Source organism: Diplotaxodon limnothrissa, linkage group LG20, assembly GCF_057381915.1.
Source record: "Diplotaxodon limnothrissa isolate DT_005_m linkage group LG20, D_limnothrissa_male_GT1.1, whole genome shotgun sequence".
In the NCBI taxonomy this organism is placed as follows: Eukaryota; Metazoa; Chordata; class Actinopteri; order Cichliformes; family Cichlidae; genus Diplotaxodon; species Diplotaxodon limnothrissa.
Genome location: NC_140615.1, coordinates 7,775,533 through 7,794,129, shown reverse-complemented (window position 1 = coordinate 7,794,129; position 18,597 = coordinate 7,775,533). Strand labels below are relative to the sequence as shown.

General features: G+C 41.9%; 1 protein-coding gene across 1 annotated transcript in view; it reads right to left on the bottom strand.

Annotated features, from left to right (window-relative positions):
• Nucleotides 1-18,597, bottom strand: part of kazna (kazrin, periplakin interacting protein a) — a 200,169-nt gene that overhangs the window by 10,693 nt on the left and 170,879 nt on the right. The window contains exons 7-12 of the mRNA XM_085345542.1: nucleotides 5,943-6,079; nucleotides 5,373-5,543; nucleotides 4,956-5,039; nucleotides 3,713-3,902; nucleotides 2,113-2,249; nucleotides 1,613-1,724 (exon numbers count right to left, since the gene is read on the bottom strand). Coding sequence (XP_085201668.1) covers nucleotides 1,613-1,724; nucleotides 2,113-2,249; nucleotides 3,713-3,902; nucleotides 4,956-5,039; nucleotides 5,373-5,543; nucleotides 5,943-6,079 — 831 coding nt within the window. The remainder of the gene's footprint in view (nucleotides 1-1,612; nucleotides 1,725-2,112; nucleotides 2,250-3,712; nucleotides 3,903-4,955; nucleotides 5,040-5,372; nucleotides 5,544-5,942; nucleotides 6,080-18,597) is intronic.

Below are 18,597 nucleotides of genomic sequence, written 5' to 3'. Positions count from 1 at the left end.
AAATATTTTGACTGTCAGTTGAACACCTGCAACGCAAGAATAATTGGTGTTTATGCTATGTATTTTGTGATGATAGCTTTCTTATTTTAACGTTTCCCAGAATAATCCTGCTCCCAGTATTCATACACCAATGAATACAAGCAGCTTAGATCCTAAAAAACAAAGAGAGATAAAAAGGCACAAAGCCTTGCAAATAGTGTGGAATAATATTTAAAAATTCAAAGTGTAATGTTCAGTTTTCTTTCTTTGCTGACCTTTGATATTTCAAATGTAATTTCGCATAAAAAGCCCTGCAGGTGCAGATTAAAACGAAACTGTGCGCAGTTCAGGATGTTAAGATCTTAAGCATTCAGCTGAGCGCTCCTTGAACAGCAAAGGTTCAAGTTTACAAATCTTATCAATTAATTTGAAATGGGGGCAAAATCATGAATGAACATGAAATCAGTAACTAACCTCTCTTTTAAATTAAAAAGAAAAGCAAACAGTTTATCACCTCTTCGGAAACATAACCAGGGAGAGATTTTTCTTTGTAGTGGGGTAACCAGGCATGCATGATTTAGGGACCGGGGCTACGTGCATGCATGTCACACATGTACCTTCTATCTGAGGAGATAGAAAACACATTTCTCACATTTCCTGTTTGGCTTCAAAATGCAGGGGAACAAACTGTTCTGCATAGAAAGTTAATTCCTCTCATAGCAGCTTCTTTGAAGTCTCTCTAAGTAAACATCAAGGATTGCCTCTGCACAGACTTTTTTTTTTTTTTTTTCGGCGGTTGAGGGATATGCACCCGACAACCGACCCAGCGGTGAATTTCAGGAGTCTGCATGCCGCCTACAGGAAACTGTTCTCATCATGGCAGTGTGGAAGAAGGGGATGGACCAGGCAGGACAATAAACAGGGAGGAGATAAAGTTAAGAGGCAGTGGGAGGGAGGGAGGAGGGACAGCGGGGAGTACGTGTCAAAAATAACAAAAAGGCATTCAGGACAAGGAGACATTTACACGCACAGAGTGCACATCAACTGTTATTTACAAGTACAGCAGTCCTTCAAGTTTCCAGTTGAGTGAAAACAATAAAAAAAAAAAAAAGTAAAAATGTAGAGAACAATTCAAAGATCAGATAACACAGCTGTTTTGGAGGGCAGATACAACATGACATGTCCACACTGCTGCTGTATTACACTCTCCACGCTATTTACAGGGCTGTACATATACATACATACATACATACAGGTGCAATTTGCTCTTTAGGTTTACACTTCAGCGAAGCAAGACGCGCCTCCGGCTCCTGACATGGCCGTTGACCATGGGTGGCACAAGCACGCGCACACTCTCGCTCCCATACAAACCGAAGCATGCGTGCATGTGAGACTACATAAAAGGTACACACATTATTTTATCTGTACACGCTTTCGTCACACACACACACACGCACACAGACGCGCACGCAAACACGCACATTCTCTCACGCATGCGCTCGGGCAATACAACGTTGTCCTCTGATAACTGCCAAAAAAAGGCTCTCCAGGTGGTTCACTCGGACGTGTGTGCTTTACCAGTCTGCATCCTCCTCTATGTAATAATCAGGTGTTGAAGTACCATCAAACAAACCGGGGTCGAGGGACTTGCGTTGCTTTCCTCGGGCGAAGACGCGCGACAGAGACCCCAGCCCCATCTTTTCTTTCTTCTTCTTACGCTTCGCCTCCTCCAGATCTTCTAGGGACTGAAAGAAGAAAGAGAAGGAGAGAGAGAGGGAGCGAGAAGGAGGAGATGAAGAGATGGGAGAAAGATGAGAGACCAGAGAAGTCGGTGAAGTAAGGGTGCAGAGTGAGCGATAAAGACCACAAGATAAAGATCACAACACACAGTGACACTTGACATGGTGCCAAGGCATGCACTTATTCAAACAACCACAGCTGGTTTTCACATAAATTCAAGTCACTGCTGCGAGTGAGTGCACAACAGACTGCGTGGTGGGGGGGGGAGGACGACATGGATTCAGCCAGAACGATGGTGGAAGGAAACAACAGCAGCCGGGCAGCAAAGGGCAAGTCAACAGTTACTACAGTGTGGCGACTACTTGGGAGGGTGCGGTGGTGGGCAGCTCTTACATTGCAGAGGGAGTGAGTCCGATGGCGCGGCGAGTTGATGTCGCTGGGTGTGGACGACCGGTCTCCCTCCAGCGCAGAGGCGTCGGAGATGATGGAGGGCTGGCGCGAGTGGCACGGGCTCACCCGCACGGCAGCCACTAAACGGGGCGAGAGGGAAAAGAGAAGAGGCTTGTTTCTTTCTTGGGTGTTTGGGTGTACCAGAAGTAGAGAACAGGGACAAAAAAAAAATCTGTTTTCTTTAAAATAACGCCACGATGCCTTTAAATAAAAATGTCTTTTTGAAAAAGAAAAAAGAAAAAAAAAAGTCTGTAACCAAAAAGCCTGAAATTATTTGCAATCAGCTGCAGTTGCTAAGCAACAGTGAAAACAGCTTCACAGAGGTTTGAGAAAGTGTGTGTGCGTGCAGCGGTGAGACTGATACATACAGTGCAACCAATGTTTGCTTCTGTCCCCAATTAGTCAGCAACCTATGTGAACCCTATAACTGCCCTTTAAAAGCAACCTCTGAAAGGACTGAGATGGACTCCAACTCTGGTGGCTATGAGGCTAATTTGTCCAGAGCTTTCTATTTTAGGGTAGCAGGAGGTGACACTGCTACACTTCCCTTCTTTTCATTGCTTTTTTCTTGCTTTTAAATTTAGCAGAGCCTCTCAAACTGATGGCTCACGTTTCTTCTACAACTCCCATAATGATAGAACTTCTGTATTACAACCCCCCCCCCCCAAAAAAAACAAACTTGCCTATTCTTTGTTACATGCTATTTGGCCTACATATTTTGCTTAGATAACACATATCATTGCAATCCTTCGTGCAGACATCTGCACTGAAACACATGAGGATGAGCACTGAGTGCCAGCTGAATTTACCAGACCATCTTGTTTTGCAGAAGGGTTTTCGGCACTGTGCTGTCCGCTTTGCTAAAAACACACCACTGTTTTCTAGTGGTGACACAATTCAAAGTGAGTGAGCCAAATAAGAAAAGACATTTGCTTTGAATTTTTAAAAATGTGGTTCTGCAATGCGTCTCAGCCATGAACGTCTCCGCACAGAGCGGGAGCTGTGACAGGAGAGGCTGTTTCTTCTCTATCTCGTGAGGTGTGTGTAACTCAAATCAAAAGGATACTGCGGAAAATGTTGTGAGGGAGCTGAAAAGTAGAAAAGGAGGCCAAGAAAAATTAGGTACGAACAAGAAATGAAAAAATGTAAATGAAATTAAAAAACGGGGCCAAGTTACTGTTTGAATTCCATAAAACTAAAGCAAACCTCAAACAAATAGGTTCTTAACACACAGCTGATCCTCAGCTGCCATAGCTGTCAAGTGCAGAGAAAACATTTGTGTGCAGCAAAGACACATAGAAGCTGTAAAGCCCCCCCAAAAACAAGAAATCTGCACTTGAAATCATACAGAAAGCGCATGACACGTCACAACTGGAACGTCGTCGTCGGGCAACAATGTGGTCATACTAAGCAGATGGTAGGAGTGAATGTGTGTGAAGCAGGTTCACATGAGCATGCAAAGGGTAAATGATGGTCAAACCGCCTCATGTCAGTCAGCTCATGTGCAGGATGAAGGTGTTATTGGTGCTCCTTGCTGGCTTACCTTGCCTGTCAGCGGGATGCCCCGTGTGGACATAGAGGGTCTGCTGACTCTGTCGGATGGCAGCAGTCAGAGGGAGATCGGCCTGCATCACCCACTCCTGGTTGTTTCCATTGACAACCGCCTCCGTGGGCATGGCCAGCGAGTGGCGCTTGGGCACATCCTTGGTCAGGGTGGCTAGCGACTGTTTCGCCTTGAGGAGGCAGACGGAAAGAAGTCATCGGTCAGAGAGCACAGTGAGCCACAATCAAAATTCTTCACTTCAGCAAACTCACTTTTGAGTGGGCTGGTAAATCTCTATTTTTTTCCCCATGTGTGTGTGTGTACATATACATGTTGTGCTCAGATTTCTACTACAAGTCTCTAAGCGCATGCAGATATGCGAGTTCTCCCCTGGGCTCGTTATGTGGCGCTTGTCTCATTAAAAATGCAGTTATATTCTTGTTCTCCTTTTGTTTGTGAAATCTTTCGCTACCACTCCTGAGAGCTCTGACAGAATATCTGGAGGAGGTGCTGGTTGTTTGTATCCACGGCGGTGTAAGCTGGGGGTGTTGTTGGGGTGCAAAAAAAGAAAATAAAAAATGGAGACATTGAAAACAATTAAGCTTTTCTATAACTTTAATGAACATATTTGCTCTGTCGCTGCTTTTCTGCAGGAGTAACAATGAGCTGTACTGGAGCCTTGGACATTGTGTTTGTGCATGTTTATTTTGTGTCAATAAAACCTTTTTCTTTGTGTTCATGTTTTCTGATTATGCTTGACATGTTTTTTTTATTGCTTATTGTGCGAATCGTATCATCATGCCAAGCGGCGGCGGGCTGCAAATCACCAGCACAATCAACTCCACTGCAATCATCTCCGTCTACCAGCAGTCAAACGGTTATCAATCACAGTCTCTGTCATGCAAAACAGAATACAATCCCAAACCTTCAATGTAATCATTAGTTGTCAGACTACTGATGTTTTTGTTGCCTCCCCCAAGCATTTCAACGTTCAATTAGACCTGAAACACATTCCGATCGATTACAGTGGAAATCTGTGGGACCACCGATGTTAGGATTACTGGGATCAGTCAGGGTGGGCTGAGGGTTAGTTTAAAAAACAACAACAACTAAAAACACTAAATGAAAAACGTGCATCTGAGGAGCAGGAAGAGGCTTTCCAAAGCAACAAACAGGTCACAAATAGGAGAAAACTCCACAGGGGGCAGGAGTGGAAAGATTTAAATCTTGGGGCCTGTCTTACCGCCATGACCCTAGGAGAGTAGTCCCTGTCCACAAGGCGCTCAAACACCCGGAACTCCATTCTCTGATTGACACAGTTACTCATCTGGTGGGGGGGTTGGAGACATGAATGATGGCTATGCTGTACATTCAAAAGGCTTTCCGTGTTTCGATTAGATGCAGTTTAGGCAAAACAGTGCAGAGTGACCAAAGAGATGTACTGTATATCCCTGAACCAGGACTCAAACTATTTGTGCAATATCTTTGTTTCTTTGACTAGTCAGTCGACATTGTTATCTTAGAAGGAAAAAAAGGAACTCTAACATTAGAAATGTTCCTAAATATCTGATTCCAGAAAATGGAGCCTATAAAAAGCCAGTAATGCAGTGCTGACTCACTACCTGCCTGTCAAGTTCCCTCATTTGCCTTTCTCTCTCACCATGGCAAGTTCAGCCTCCAGCTCCTTGATGCGGTTCTCCTTGAGATCAAGCTGGGACCGCAGCATCCCCGTGTGCTCCGTGGCTTCCTTGGTCTGCCGCCGCAGGTCCCACTTTTCTCTCTCTAGGAGGTCTTTCTCTTTGGCCAGCGCCTTTACTGCATCCTCGCTCTCCTAGTAGACACACAGATCCTGATGGATTGGTTCACACATCAAGCACGACTAAACAGAACGATTCAAACAGAAAGGCAGTGGCTCTTTCTGTGCTGCCTTGTTAGGGCTTTCAATATTTCATTTGATTTTTTTTTTACCCTGAGATGACAGGAATAAAAAAAGTGCTTCTAGATGTTGGGCTTACTATGACATATTCTTGTGGCACCACATACGCACCAACATCTAAATCTAAATACCACAAAAAAAAATTTTTTAAACTGTAAACATCCTTTTTTGTAACCAACCGTCTTTTTAATTAAGCAGATTAGAGCATGCACTACAAAAAAACCAAACAAACAAGAAAAAGTGGGTCTGTATGGATGCGTGTGCCTCTATACTGTTAGAAAACGGGTGCCGTACTTTTCTGTGCTGCTCATAGTTGCGTATGAAGTCACGGAGCTGCTCCTCTCGGCTCTCCAATGTGGCATAAAGCTGCTGCATCTGATTCACCAGGTCTGCCTTCTCTGCTTTCAGACGCTTACGGTCCGACTTCATGGCTGGAAGACAGAGTTTGTGGAGGGTCAAATAACTTGAAGATTTACATACTTCTATTTAGTCATAATCTACAGTGTAGATGACTGCACTTCAGTGACAAACAATAGAGTTCAGAGGATTATTACCGTTTTATCTACAGTAAGTTATAAGTGGCTTTATGTCCATGTTCGTGGACCTCCCCCATCCTACCAACGTGCATGTGGTGAAAACTGGAGGTGATCAAGAGCAGACAACATGATAAAGTAGGAGCTGGGGTAAATGTGGGTTGCAAAGAGGCTTCCAGATGTGTAGCAAATATAGACAGGCTAAAGCTGTTTAGCATCCGATAATGAGCCTATTATCTGAACTTTCAGCTGATATGGGTGGTGCTGGGATTGCAGACAAGCTTGACTTGAAAGACTTTAAGGTCTAATGCTGTTCTTAATGTTTTGACACAGCCATGAAGAATGTTGCACATTAAGAGGTGGTCTTCATTAAGGAGTCTTCTTTAATCTAACTAACAAATCTTTTCCTGATTTGTTAGTTTGTTCCTGAAGCAAATAACAATAAAAACACCTGCTGTTGCCGCTGACTATATATAGAGAGGTGGATCAAGCATGAACCCTTATGTCAGTCTGCACTCTGTTGCTGGGTTTGTTAGAGACTGAGTCCCTTTTTTTTCCTCTCCCCCCGTCTCTCTCTGCCACACACTCTTTCTAATCCTCTGGCAGCTCACCCACGCATCATGATAAAGAATATGGTTCACAGTGGTTATTCAGAGAAGCTCTAATTTTCTCAAAGACAAACATTTTTTGCTCTTCTGCATCTGCCTGTTCTCCTGCTTCCTCTTGATCTTTTTTTACCTCCTCGTGCAAGATTGTTTTTCAGAGGTGTTTAAAGTCGAGGTTCCCTCCAGCTATCATTTGAAACTGACAATACATCATTTATTTATATATTATTTATTCATATTGCATCTTTCTACTTTTGTCTTCTTCACATCAAACTGCTTTTCCTAAAAGCACAGTACTTCTCATCACGTGTTCATCTGCCTTTTTCTGCCCTCTTTTTTTCTCCCCTTCAGAACCAGCTGTGTGTCAGTAATGAACTTATATCACGGCTTGGTTAACTGCGTGACAGTCACAAGTTGTGTCTGGCGAACATGCTTGGGCAAGCGGAAATGAAGGACAGATTCAACCTCTGTTTTTTTTTTTTTCAACCGCCCTCGTCATCCTTTCATATCTCTCCCTTTCACTTGTTCTTACCAGAGGAATCCCCAAGCCAAAGGGATACGCAGACCACATTAGCTGGCGAATGAAGACAAAAAACATCCTTCACTGACCAAGAGAAACAGGAAACCTTCCAGCACCTGCCTCAGGAAGTGAAATCAAAGCCGTCTTTGAGATGAGCCAAAAACACTTCTGCTGCCTCACATCCTGCACCTGTGATCGTTTGGCAACAGCGACCCTCCTGGTGCTGGATGCAAGAAAGCACTCACTGTGACTCTTTGAACGGGTTCATTCACACTTGCAAATCATATTAGCACTGTTAGTTACTGCTTCTGACCTACCTATGAACATTTTGAACATACAATTGTGCTCCGGGGGCTCAGACTGTTACGTTACACGCACGAATGTAGGAGAGATGGGGAAGCACTCCTGCTGACAGACATATTAATGACTAACATACTCTGTTGCTCAGTTCAAGCCTCCAAGAATTATTACCAGTTGAAACAACCAGAGAACCACCTGGGAACCATACAGAATTGAAGCTAATGTGTGTGGAGGTGGAGGAGGAGGATGACACGGGAAGGAAGCAGTTTAAGAGACTTTTCATAAAGAAATGATACACATCTGTGCAAGCATCTGTCTTATTCGCTGACTGCTGCGAATGTACTTGAATAGCAGATCATTTGAATCCAATATCACTCAGGAAAAATTAATTCATGGGTTTGAGTTAAAAGTTCAACTTTTACATTGATTTCCCAATACCTTAGTATGCCTACTGTCCATCTACTTGATTTGCAAGGACATGCTAAACCTGCTAACGCATGTTATTCCAGCCCATTTTGCATTCTCAGTCTTCAAGGGCCCCCCATAAATGTTCAGCTGGGTTATGGTTAGGTATCTGTGGACAGAAAGCCAACACTCCCTGGATTTCTCTGGTGATCAAGTAGTCCTTTCAAGGCTTTGAAATGTGTGGTCATTATCCTGCAGTAGTATGAACCCCTGCACACAAAAAGTGCAAGTCAGAGAGCATGTCTCTGAACCTGTCAAAGTGCAGTAGATTCAGTACAGGTGTCTGACTCCAGAGTAACAAAACATTCCCAGACTAAAATATACCCAGCAGTACCTTACATTGTTAGTCTGATGCATTGCATTATCTTCCCTCTTGTGTTTTGCTGCTTTCCTGGGGAAGTGGTTTAGATGCTGCTACAGGCCCACTATGAACACTACTACACAGCCTTCTTTTAGCAATTCAAACCTAAACCTTCAGTCTAGCTATGCTCTTAACACCGACAAAGCAACTTGTTGCCAAGAATAACATTTATTTTTTTTTGTATTTAAAAAGGCACCTAAATCCTTCGCACTGAAGAAAGATTTTTTTCTTTGGCCCACACTGCATTTTACAAATGTTTAGCACTTGCTTTGCAAATTGTTTGCCTAAAATCAAAAGAAATGTTTGCCTTTGTGAGAAAACTGTATTTGTGCAAAAAGAAATTTCAGCCTGTATAAGCAGAAAAGAAGCGAATCAGGACATCTGCAAAACATTCCCCTTAAAAAGTCCAACCCAATGTGGAAAATCACAAACACCTGATTACAACATCCCTTTCTACATAATATATATATTTTTAAAACTCACGGCACAAAGGCTCTTCTGATACCCGAGTCCTTGCAATTTCAAGTAGTTCAATGTGAACATCTATTACTAGAGTGTGCTAAAAGCTTTTGTCTGCCGGGCTCCTCTATGATGCTACTGAGAGACTTAATGAGTGAGCCAAGTCACTGGTTGCTAGACAGAAACACTGGACTCCTCAGGGAGCTTGTGCCAGTATTAAAAATAGCTAAGAGCAGGTTATTAACCTTATTAGGAGTGCAACCCGTTTTTTAGGATGAAAACATTTGGGGTCTGTTTCTAGCATGTTGACAACAATTCATTCAAATTATCATAATGAGCACTGACTGGCTGTGTAATACATACCCCCCTCCCCCTCCCCCCCTCATTCGGAAGAACGGAATATTTTGACATTTTCCAAACTATGTATATTTGCTTTCTTGTGGATAGTTAAATAGGAAAAAAATGGATACTTCTTTCACCTGCAAGATTTAAAAAGTAGCCTCTTTGCTTAGCGCTGTGACAAGATAAAGTGGCATTTGTTGGAACAATCACACAACATATAACAAGTTAATGGGTGAGCTTTATGAATCTTGGGAGGCATAGTTTGAACCTCTTGGTGAAGCCAGGTGAGCTGTTTGTAATTCAAAGCTATATGAATATTACACATTAAGGACGAATATTTTCTTGTTAATTCTAGAGGCAGCAAGACTTTATCACCCTTGATTATAAAAGAGGGGGAAAAAAACAACCTCAGCCATGTTGTTGTTGCTCACACAGTGTGTTTTTCACATCCCACTCACTGCATCCTTCTGGTTAAATAACATCCCTCATTATCTGCTGTGCCCCATCTATGGTGGCTCACATAACAAGATTTAAGCCAGGATTACAGACAAATAACATTTCCTTTCTATGTGTTGCCAGCTCACCCTTAACAATCACCTTTTCTTCTGAGGAAGACTTCTAAGTGATGGAAGTCTGCAAAAAATACACTGAATCTACAGCACTTCTAAAAAAATGGATATCAGTAAATTTCAAATTGTGATTGTGCTGTGACCTTTAAGCTTAAGTTCCTTGGATAGCATTTTTAGCTAAAACACAAACACGCGCTCCTCTGTAAATGACGATCGCTACATTAACATTAGCCCACGACTGCGTATAACTTCAGCTCTAAAGAGAAGGGACAGGCTTTTAGTCAGCTCTTAACATAATTATTTTGGGAGAGAACAAAAGAGACATCGGCTCATTGGAGGGAGTCCATTGTTCGCGGTTTGGGATTTTAAATCTGCCAGCTGAATAATGATGTAGGAGCCTCAGAGCAGCACAGTGCACTCACCTCCTCAATTCCTCAGTAAAAACAAACTCATGGGGCTGTGTGGCGTTGATATCACTGGCATTATTTAACAATCCTCGCTGTAAAGCAAGGCGTGTTACCGTGGGATCAGACATCTTTGCGGAGAAGACATCTGACCTTTGTAAGGTACAGTGGGGCAAAAAAGTATTTAGTCAGCCACCGATTGTGCAAGTTCCCCCACTTAAAATGATGACAGAGGTCAGTAATTTGCACCAGAGGTACACTTCAACTGTGAGAGACAGAATGTGAAAAAAAAATCCATGAATTCACATGGTAGGATTTGTAAAGAATTTATTCGTAAATCAGGGTGGAAAATAAGTATTTGGTCACCTCAAACAAGGAAAATCTCTGGCTCTCACAGACCTGTAACGTCTTCTGTAAGAAGCTTTTCTGTCCCCCACTCGTTACCTGTATGAATGGCACCTGTTTGAACTCATCATCTGTATAAAAGACACCTGTCCACAGCCTCAAACAGTCAGACTCCAAACTCCGCCATGGCCAAGACCAAAGAGCTTTCGAAGGACACCAGGAAAAGTATTGTAGACCTGCACCAGACTGGGAAGAGTGAATCTACAATAGGCAAGCAGCTTGGTGTGAAAAAATCAACTGTGGGAGCAATCATCAGAAAATGGAAGACATACAAGACCACTGATAATCTCCCTCGATCTGGGGCTCCATGCAAGATCTCATCCTGTGGGGTCAAAATGATCATGAGAACGGTGAGCAAAGATCCCAGAACCACACGGGGGGACCTGGTGAATGACCTGCAGAGAGCTGGGACCAAAGTAACAAAGGTCACCATCAGTAACACACTACAACGGCAGGGAATCAAATCCCGCAGTGCCAGACGTGTTCCGCTGCTGAAGCCAGTGCATGTCCAGGCCCGTCTGAAGTTTGCCAGAGAGCACATGGATGATACAGCAGAGGATTTGGAGAATGTCATGTGGTCAGATGAAACCAAAGTAGAACCTTTTGGTATAAACTCAACTCGTCGTGTTTGGAGGAAGAAGAATACTGAGTTGCATCCCAAGAACACCATACCTACTGTGAAGCATGGGGGTGGAAACATCATGCTATGGGGCTGTTTTTCTGCCAAGGGGACAGGACGACTGATCCGTGTTAAGGACAGAATGAATGGGGCCATGTATCGTGAGATTTTGAGCCAAAACCTCCTTCCATCAGTGAGAACTTTGAAGATGAAACGAGGCTGGGTCTTCCAACATGACAATGATCCAAAACACACCGCCCGGGCAACAAAGGAGTGGCTCCGTAAGAAGCATTTGAAAGTCCTGGAGTGGCCTAGCCAGTCTCCAGACCTCAACCCCATAGAAAATCTGTGGCGGGAGTTGAAAGTCCGTGTTGCTCGGCGACAGCCCCAAAACATCACTGCTCTCGAGAAGATCTGCATGGAGGAATGGGCCAAAATACCAGCTACTGTGTGTGCAAACCTGGTAAAGACCTATAGTAAACGTTTGACCTCTGTTATTGCCAACAAAGGTTATGTTACAAAGTATTGAGTTGTATTTTTGTTATTGACCAAATACTTATTTTCCACCCTGATTTACGAATAAATTCTTTACAAATCCTACCATGTGGATTCATGGATTTTTTTTTCACATTCTGTCTCTCACAGTTGAAGTGTACCTCTGGTGCAAATTACTGACCTCTGTCATCATTTTAGGTGGGGGAACTTGCACAATCGGTGGCTGACTAAATACTTTTTTGCCCCACTGTAGCTAATGAAAACAGATCAGACATACAAGCTATTTAAGCACCAGGGGAGAGAAATCTGTCGTCGGTGGATTCAACATGAAAGCAGTCTAATGTTACTGTGGAAAAAGATTTCAGCATTTAGCAAACATTTCAACACTGACTAACTGTTGATGTGGGATTTTTGCTGTTGTTTGGGGTGAAAAAAAAGTTCCAAATTGGACGTTCAACTGGTTTGAGGTTCTTCTTGAAGGCTGTCTCTTTGCTAGTCTTTCTAGCAAGAGAAGCTTTGTATTCAAGAGTTGCTTTCTAATGTTTACTGATTGGAATAAAATGAAAAAAACATCCTCAGGAGAAAGAATGAGCAAAAAAATATATACTTCACTGATGACTTAAACTCGTGACCTCAGGGTTTTTTGAGTACATTTCCTTTCATGCTGAGCTAATTGACTTCCCACTCAAGCAACAGTATTCCTGGGTTTATGATGCTGTCGTCACAGACAGAAAGACACAGGCTCTAACAGTTTAACTGTTCCCCATGAAACAAACATGAAAGAATTTAGATATACATACATGATACATACAGGACTGACAGATTGCTAAGATACATCTAAATAACACAATGGGCCTCTATGAACCAAACAAGGTTTCTTACTTAATTGTAAATGTAATAGTTTTAAATGGACTTGTACTTTTAGAGCTCTTTTCTACTATAACTGAAAACTCAGTGCACTTTTTACTACAACCTTTATTCACCCAATCACATAGATTTTGTGGCTGATGTCATTTATGCGGGCATTTATGCTAGTACTGGTGCATTATGTGCTGGGACTCTTTCATATCTATTCCAACAGTTTCAGCAACCTCCCCCTGGGAATTTGCTGACATTTGTGAGTACATATTATTGAGACAATAACTGTTATTCTCTCACTGATAAATTCAAAGACTGCAGCAAAAAAACAGCTAGAAACGCACAGGTGGAATCGATAATCGATGGCTGTGTCAAGGCGATGTGCCGTTACACCAGCACACATCGAGTTATGCCATAGGTTACATCATACGTTTTCAGTGTGGCTTGTGGTTACAACATAGCAATGGTGTAGATTTCCCACTTAAGCATAAATCCCCACTACCCGGGCACACCCAGGACCTTTAAGTGCAAGCTAAACAAAACTATCTGGATAAAAAGTTGTAAAGGTGTAGGTGCATTTGAGGAAATATGTCACAAAAGCTCTGACTGTCCCACTAGCTCTTAGTTAAGAAAAACCTTATTTGCTTAAAGGTCGTCGGGTCAAGAACCTGAACCTGAAACCTGAAGAGATTCAGTGGTGCTGAGAGTGTGTGTGCTTTTGTATGTGTGCACTGGTGTTTTAACACCTAACAAGGAAAGAGGCCTTGTAGTCAAGGACAGAGCTAAGCTAAGTACAGTGTAGCGTGAAATGACACTAAACAGAGCCGGCAGACTGTGCTTTGATGATACATAGCTGTCTACTGCTTTCATATGAGCTCTGGCTTGACTTGAAGTCCCTCAGTGATAGTAATAGCCAAAGTGAAAATAGCTAATTAAAAACAGCAGTGAGGGCCAACTCCACTTTGAAACTTCATTAAACCAAACTTTGATGAGAAATGAGAGTTGCGTAAACGTATAAACACCTTTTGAGAACTTCCTGGTTGCATTCACCAAGCTGGGGCTTAGTTTCTCTTTGTAACACCGCTTTATGATTGGCAAAAATGAATCAGGTCATTGTCATTTGTGTGAGGGGCATTAAATGCAGCTCTTGGGTTGAATTGAGTGCCCATGGACATCATAACAAAACCTGCAATTGTAAAAGGTTGGCAACTACCCTCGATTACAATTATAGCGTTCACACACCAAAGCCCGGTTCACAGTGGAAGCGAACTCAGGCCTTAACATTTAAACGATGTGGGCATCACACCAAATAAAGGCAGAGAGGGAGATAAAGGAAGAGACCGCAGAGAGGAAAATGAAGAATAACTGGAGTGCAAATGCACTGAAAAGTAGCGTTCACCTCTTCTTTATTTCGTATTCATAGGCACAAGAAAATCTGCATGCAATTTAGCCGCAAACCATCTGAACCGAGGTAGGAGTGGCAACATAGCTTCAGTGATCCATTCCCAAATTAAACAGGTATTATCTCAAGTGGCAAAGAGCAAAGGAAGGAACGATCCATCTCTTTCACGCTACTTCATCACTTCAGCCGCTTGCTTCTTCATCCAAAACAAAACCACACTAAAACAAAGAAGAACTAAAAAACAAAAAAAAATAGGAAAAAAAAAAAGACAAAGCTTCTCTGCTTCACAATAATTGTTGGTAGCACTTCAATAAAAAAAAACCCAGGGCTCTCATTCTTCTGGGAAAAGCACTCTGCAGGAGCATCTGGTGGGATCCTCACAATATGCCAGCCTTGTGAAAACTGAGGGAAATCAAATAGAGTCAACATCTCGGCTCCAATCAATTGGCAGCATACGGAAATTGCTGTAATTAATGAGGTATTCTTAAGAACATTTGGCCTATCTTCTTTTTTTATGATCAGACTCTCTAAAACAACTATTTCCAAGTCCGTCAAGTCTTTTTTTTAGCGTTGTTACAAACCCTTTGAATAAAAGTAAAAAGAAAAGAGGAACTTTTTTTTCATACATATAAACATTTTTATTTCCTTGCACCTAGCATAGAAGAGACTTGTAAATAATTGCTGATGTGATCATTGGAAAAAGCCAATACCTGACAGAAGACAACATTTTAAAAGTGGGCCCCCTTGCCCACGATTAACACTTGAGTTACACCTAAGTACTTTAAATCTACCAAATTCCAAGATGTAAAGGAAGGCATCAAAGTCAAGCACACATTGATTACTAATGGACTCAGTATCTTTTAAAAAAAAGCGCTTGTTCGGTTGCTTAAAAGCCTGATTTAAAAGAAACTGAGAAAAAAATGATTGCGTGCCTCTATTTGGACAATTCATTGAATTTAAGACCTTTAGCTCTGGGTGGGTTCTCATGCCAACAATGATTCTGACCATTCAGAGCTGCTACTGTTTAAAAACGTGTGCCTTCATGCACTGCATAATAAGACCCAGAGCTTTTTTGCAGTAGTTTTTCAGGCAGAGATGAGATGTACTCTACACACATAATGAAAACTGAAATTACTTGTACATTAGTAATCCTCCATGTATAGAATTCTGCAAAAGTCTTGAGTCACCCCTCATTAATTTTAATATTTCCTCAGAAACTGGAAATACTGAAACATGGGCAATCATATGTGGAAATATACTCATTACTGAGTTGATGTTTGGAACTTTGATTTCTGGGAGTTTGAGTTTGTTGGAGGTGTGGTCTTAAACTTTTGATCAGCTGTAAAACAGCCTGTTTCAGTTTACTCGCTGTTTTCAATAAATTGCATGCTCAAAAGAATGTTATGTCTCACTTCCATTTCTTCTTGTTGCATGTTGGAGCTCTACTTGGAACCTTGTTAAGATCCAACCATGCAAAATATGATTTTTCCCATTTTTCCAAGTGGTCATAAACCTTTGATTGGGACTGTAGTATGCAAGGAAAAAGCAGACTTTGTACAATTATAATGAGCTTGAAAGTTGAGATTTTGTATAACTATCTTTATTCTTAAGCACAGTCTGAACCCTCTAAGCCAAACCTTCTTGTAATTCTTTTTAAGTAGTCTTCAGGAATCGTTCTCCAGGTTTCTTGAAGGACATTCAAAGCTCTTCTTTGGAGTTTATTGCCTTTTTCTCTAGAGTCCAGACCTCAATGATGTTGAGGTCTGGACTCTGGGGAGGCCAATCCATGACTGATAGTGTCAGTCTATAGTGTCAGTCTTTTCCTTCATCAGGATGGCTTCTTGACATGCATCCTTTCGGGTCCTGTGTAAGGCCTTTGCTGGATGTTTTCATATTTTCAATGGTCATGACTTCAGATGTTCTTCTGTTGTAGATATTGTTTTTTTAAAATCCTGCCACTGCAGTCTGAAGAAAAAACTTTGAAAGACCTTCAAAGCATAATTTTTTCTGATAATTCTCTGTTTCTTTCCTTTTAGAAATATTTTGTCTATTTTCTTATTACTAATTTTCTGTTCATGCTTTCTCATAACGGTATCAGCCTATTAAGATATTAATACACACAAAAACATCGTCATCAGTGTGATCCAGTACCATGTGCCAACATTGGCAGCAAGAAACTTGAATGCATTGCGAAGCAGAAGTTGGAAAAGGAACAAAAACAACAAAAGAAGGATGAAAGATGTGTTTCTACTTTCTACTTAGAAACAACTGTAAATATTGCTGAGGCCAGAGCCAACATTCACTAGCTGCTACCCACCCCAAGCCAACAGCACAAAAAGAAAAAGCTAGGAAATGCAGTTGCTGGCCTTTCACAGCTGTCTTCAGAAATTATACGTTTGGAGTGTGCAGTAGTCTCAGTGCATGAAGATTGAGAGTGACAACTGCAGACTTACAAAAGAGCTGAAACGAACTTCTGCTGTAAAGACCAGGCCAGTGGGAAAATAACAATAACATGTAAACAGTTTTGCTTCGTTTACATGTGAATGCAAATCTCATTCAATTTTCACGTCAATGTTATTTATATTGTGCCAAATCACAACAACAGCTGACTTAAGGAGCTTTATATTGTAAAAAGCAAAGACCCTACAATAATAGAGAGAAAACCCCACAGTCACACTACCCTGTATGAGCAAGCTATTGGCGACAGTGGGAAAGAAAAACTCCTGTGGCAGAACCAGGCTCTGGGAGGGACAGCCAGTTGGGGTTGAGGGGAGGAAGATGGGACAAAAGACACGCTGTGGAAGAGCTACAGATAAATAATAACTTGCATTTAAATGCATAGTAATTGAAAACAGGTGGCCCAGCATCCTAGGCCTATTGCAGCGTAACTATGGGGGGATTCAGGGTCACCTGATTTATCCCTACCTATAATCTTTATCAAAAAGAAAAAGCTTAATCTAAACAGTAGAAATCCAAACCCAATTCAAGTAGAAAGAGTGGCTGAGGGTCATCTAACTGACCAAGAGCTCTGACTGAATATCAGCTTGTCCTTCTGTTCCTCATAGGAAATGCCTTCCAGAGGGGGAGGGAAAACACAAAATGAAAAATAGCAACAGGAATGACTTCATACTCAAGTTCACAGTCACTTCAATTCGCCTGGTGAACTTACCCCAGCAGAACGAAACCTGAATATGACAACACCCAATTTCCTCTTGTCCTCCCACATACCCAGCTTAATTGTAGACTAGATCCACCCCGCTTAACGTTTCTGGCCCTCGTAAGCCAACCAAAGTCCGCTTTTATAAAGCTTTCATTAGCTGCCGATTACCGTCAGTGCCTGCTGGGGCTGGTAGGCTTTGGCCTTCATTAACAGGCCTGAGTCATACAAATGACTGTATGAGCCTGTGTGCACTATGTTCAGACAGCCAACATCCCGCTGAAGAAGAGATAAGTATTTATTTGATGTGTGCTCTATTCTACTCTGCCCCAGTCCATTTTGTTTTCGTTCAATTCTTCCAAAAAGCGTAGGCTGCAAGTGTCAAGTGAAATGTCGCAGCAACAAAATCCCCTGACAGCATGTCATGCTTTTGTCTGATACCAAATGGTAGTTTTTGTGTTCTGCCTCATTCCATGGGCGATAATTCTTTGAAAAAAATAATTCACTGCCACACTGATGACATCTCTGCTTGATGCCCTGCAATCCACTCTAAACTGCCTGGCAATGTTCATTTCTTTACTAACTGCAGACTCTCTGAGAAAGCAGCATGTAAGCAAAGACAGGTAGCAAATTAAAGGAAAAAAAAAAAGAAGACGTCTGCCCGCACTGCAAATCAGTACCAAGTTGTCAGTGACCACCTTCATTATGTGATGAAGCACATCCTTCCTAATGAGAACATTTTTTTCCAGGATGTAACGCCTTTGTTCACAGGACATAATGGGTCAATGAATGGTTTGACAACGATGATCATCTTTTGACCAACATGTTCAACAGCGCTCTACTTGGACCATCAAAGCACCACATTACACAATGTCTTAGAAGGCTGGTGGGTCCATCCCTCCAGCAGTGTCCTAAAGGCTTGGACAATCAATACCAAGACACCAGTACGCTGTTTTGATGGCACACGCTGGCCCAATGCTTTAAAACTTTATTTTGTCACTGGTGTGCATATTCCCAATTCAATCCTAGATAAAAAGTTAAAAAGGCTTATTTTATTTAATGACCTGCCCTCACGTTTTAGTTAGATATATGACCAAGCCAAAAACGAGACTTCAGGGAGATGAAAGATCTATGTGAAGCTAGCTATTACAGACACCTTAGTAACGTTATTTATTTTAATATCACCTTCTTGAATCTTCTACATTATGTTGAGCTGTATTTGTGTCATGCTGCACAGTTGGAGAAGAGCAGCTCGATTTGCCAAAAGCGTGGAGAGCTTTTTCTTTTTCCTTTTTAAATAGTCCAAGCATCTGCGTCTCCTCTCACCCCGAGATATAACTCCATCTCTCTAGCATAACACATGCTAATGGACCATAATGCAACTAATGGGCTGCATCAACCACACTAATACAGACACTTATGTTAACATTATGATGAATAGAAAAGAAAAGCCCG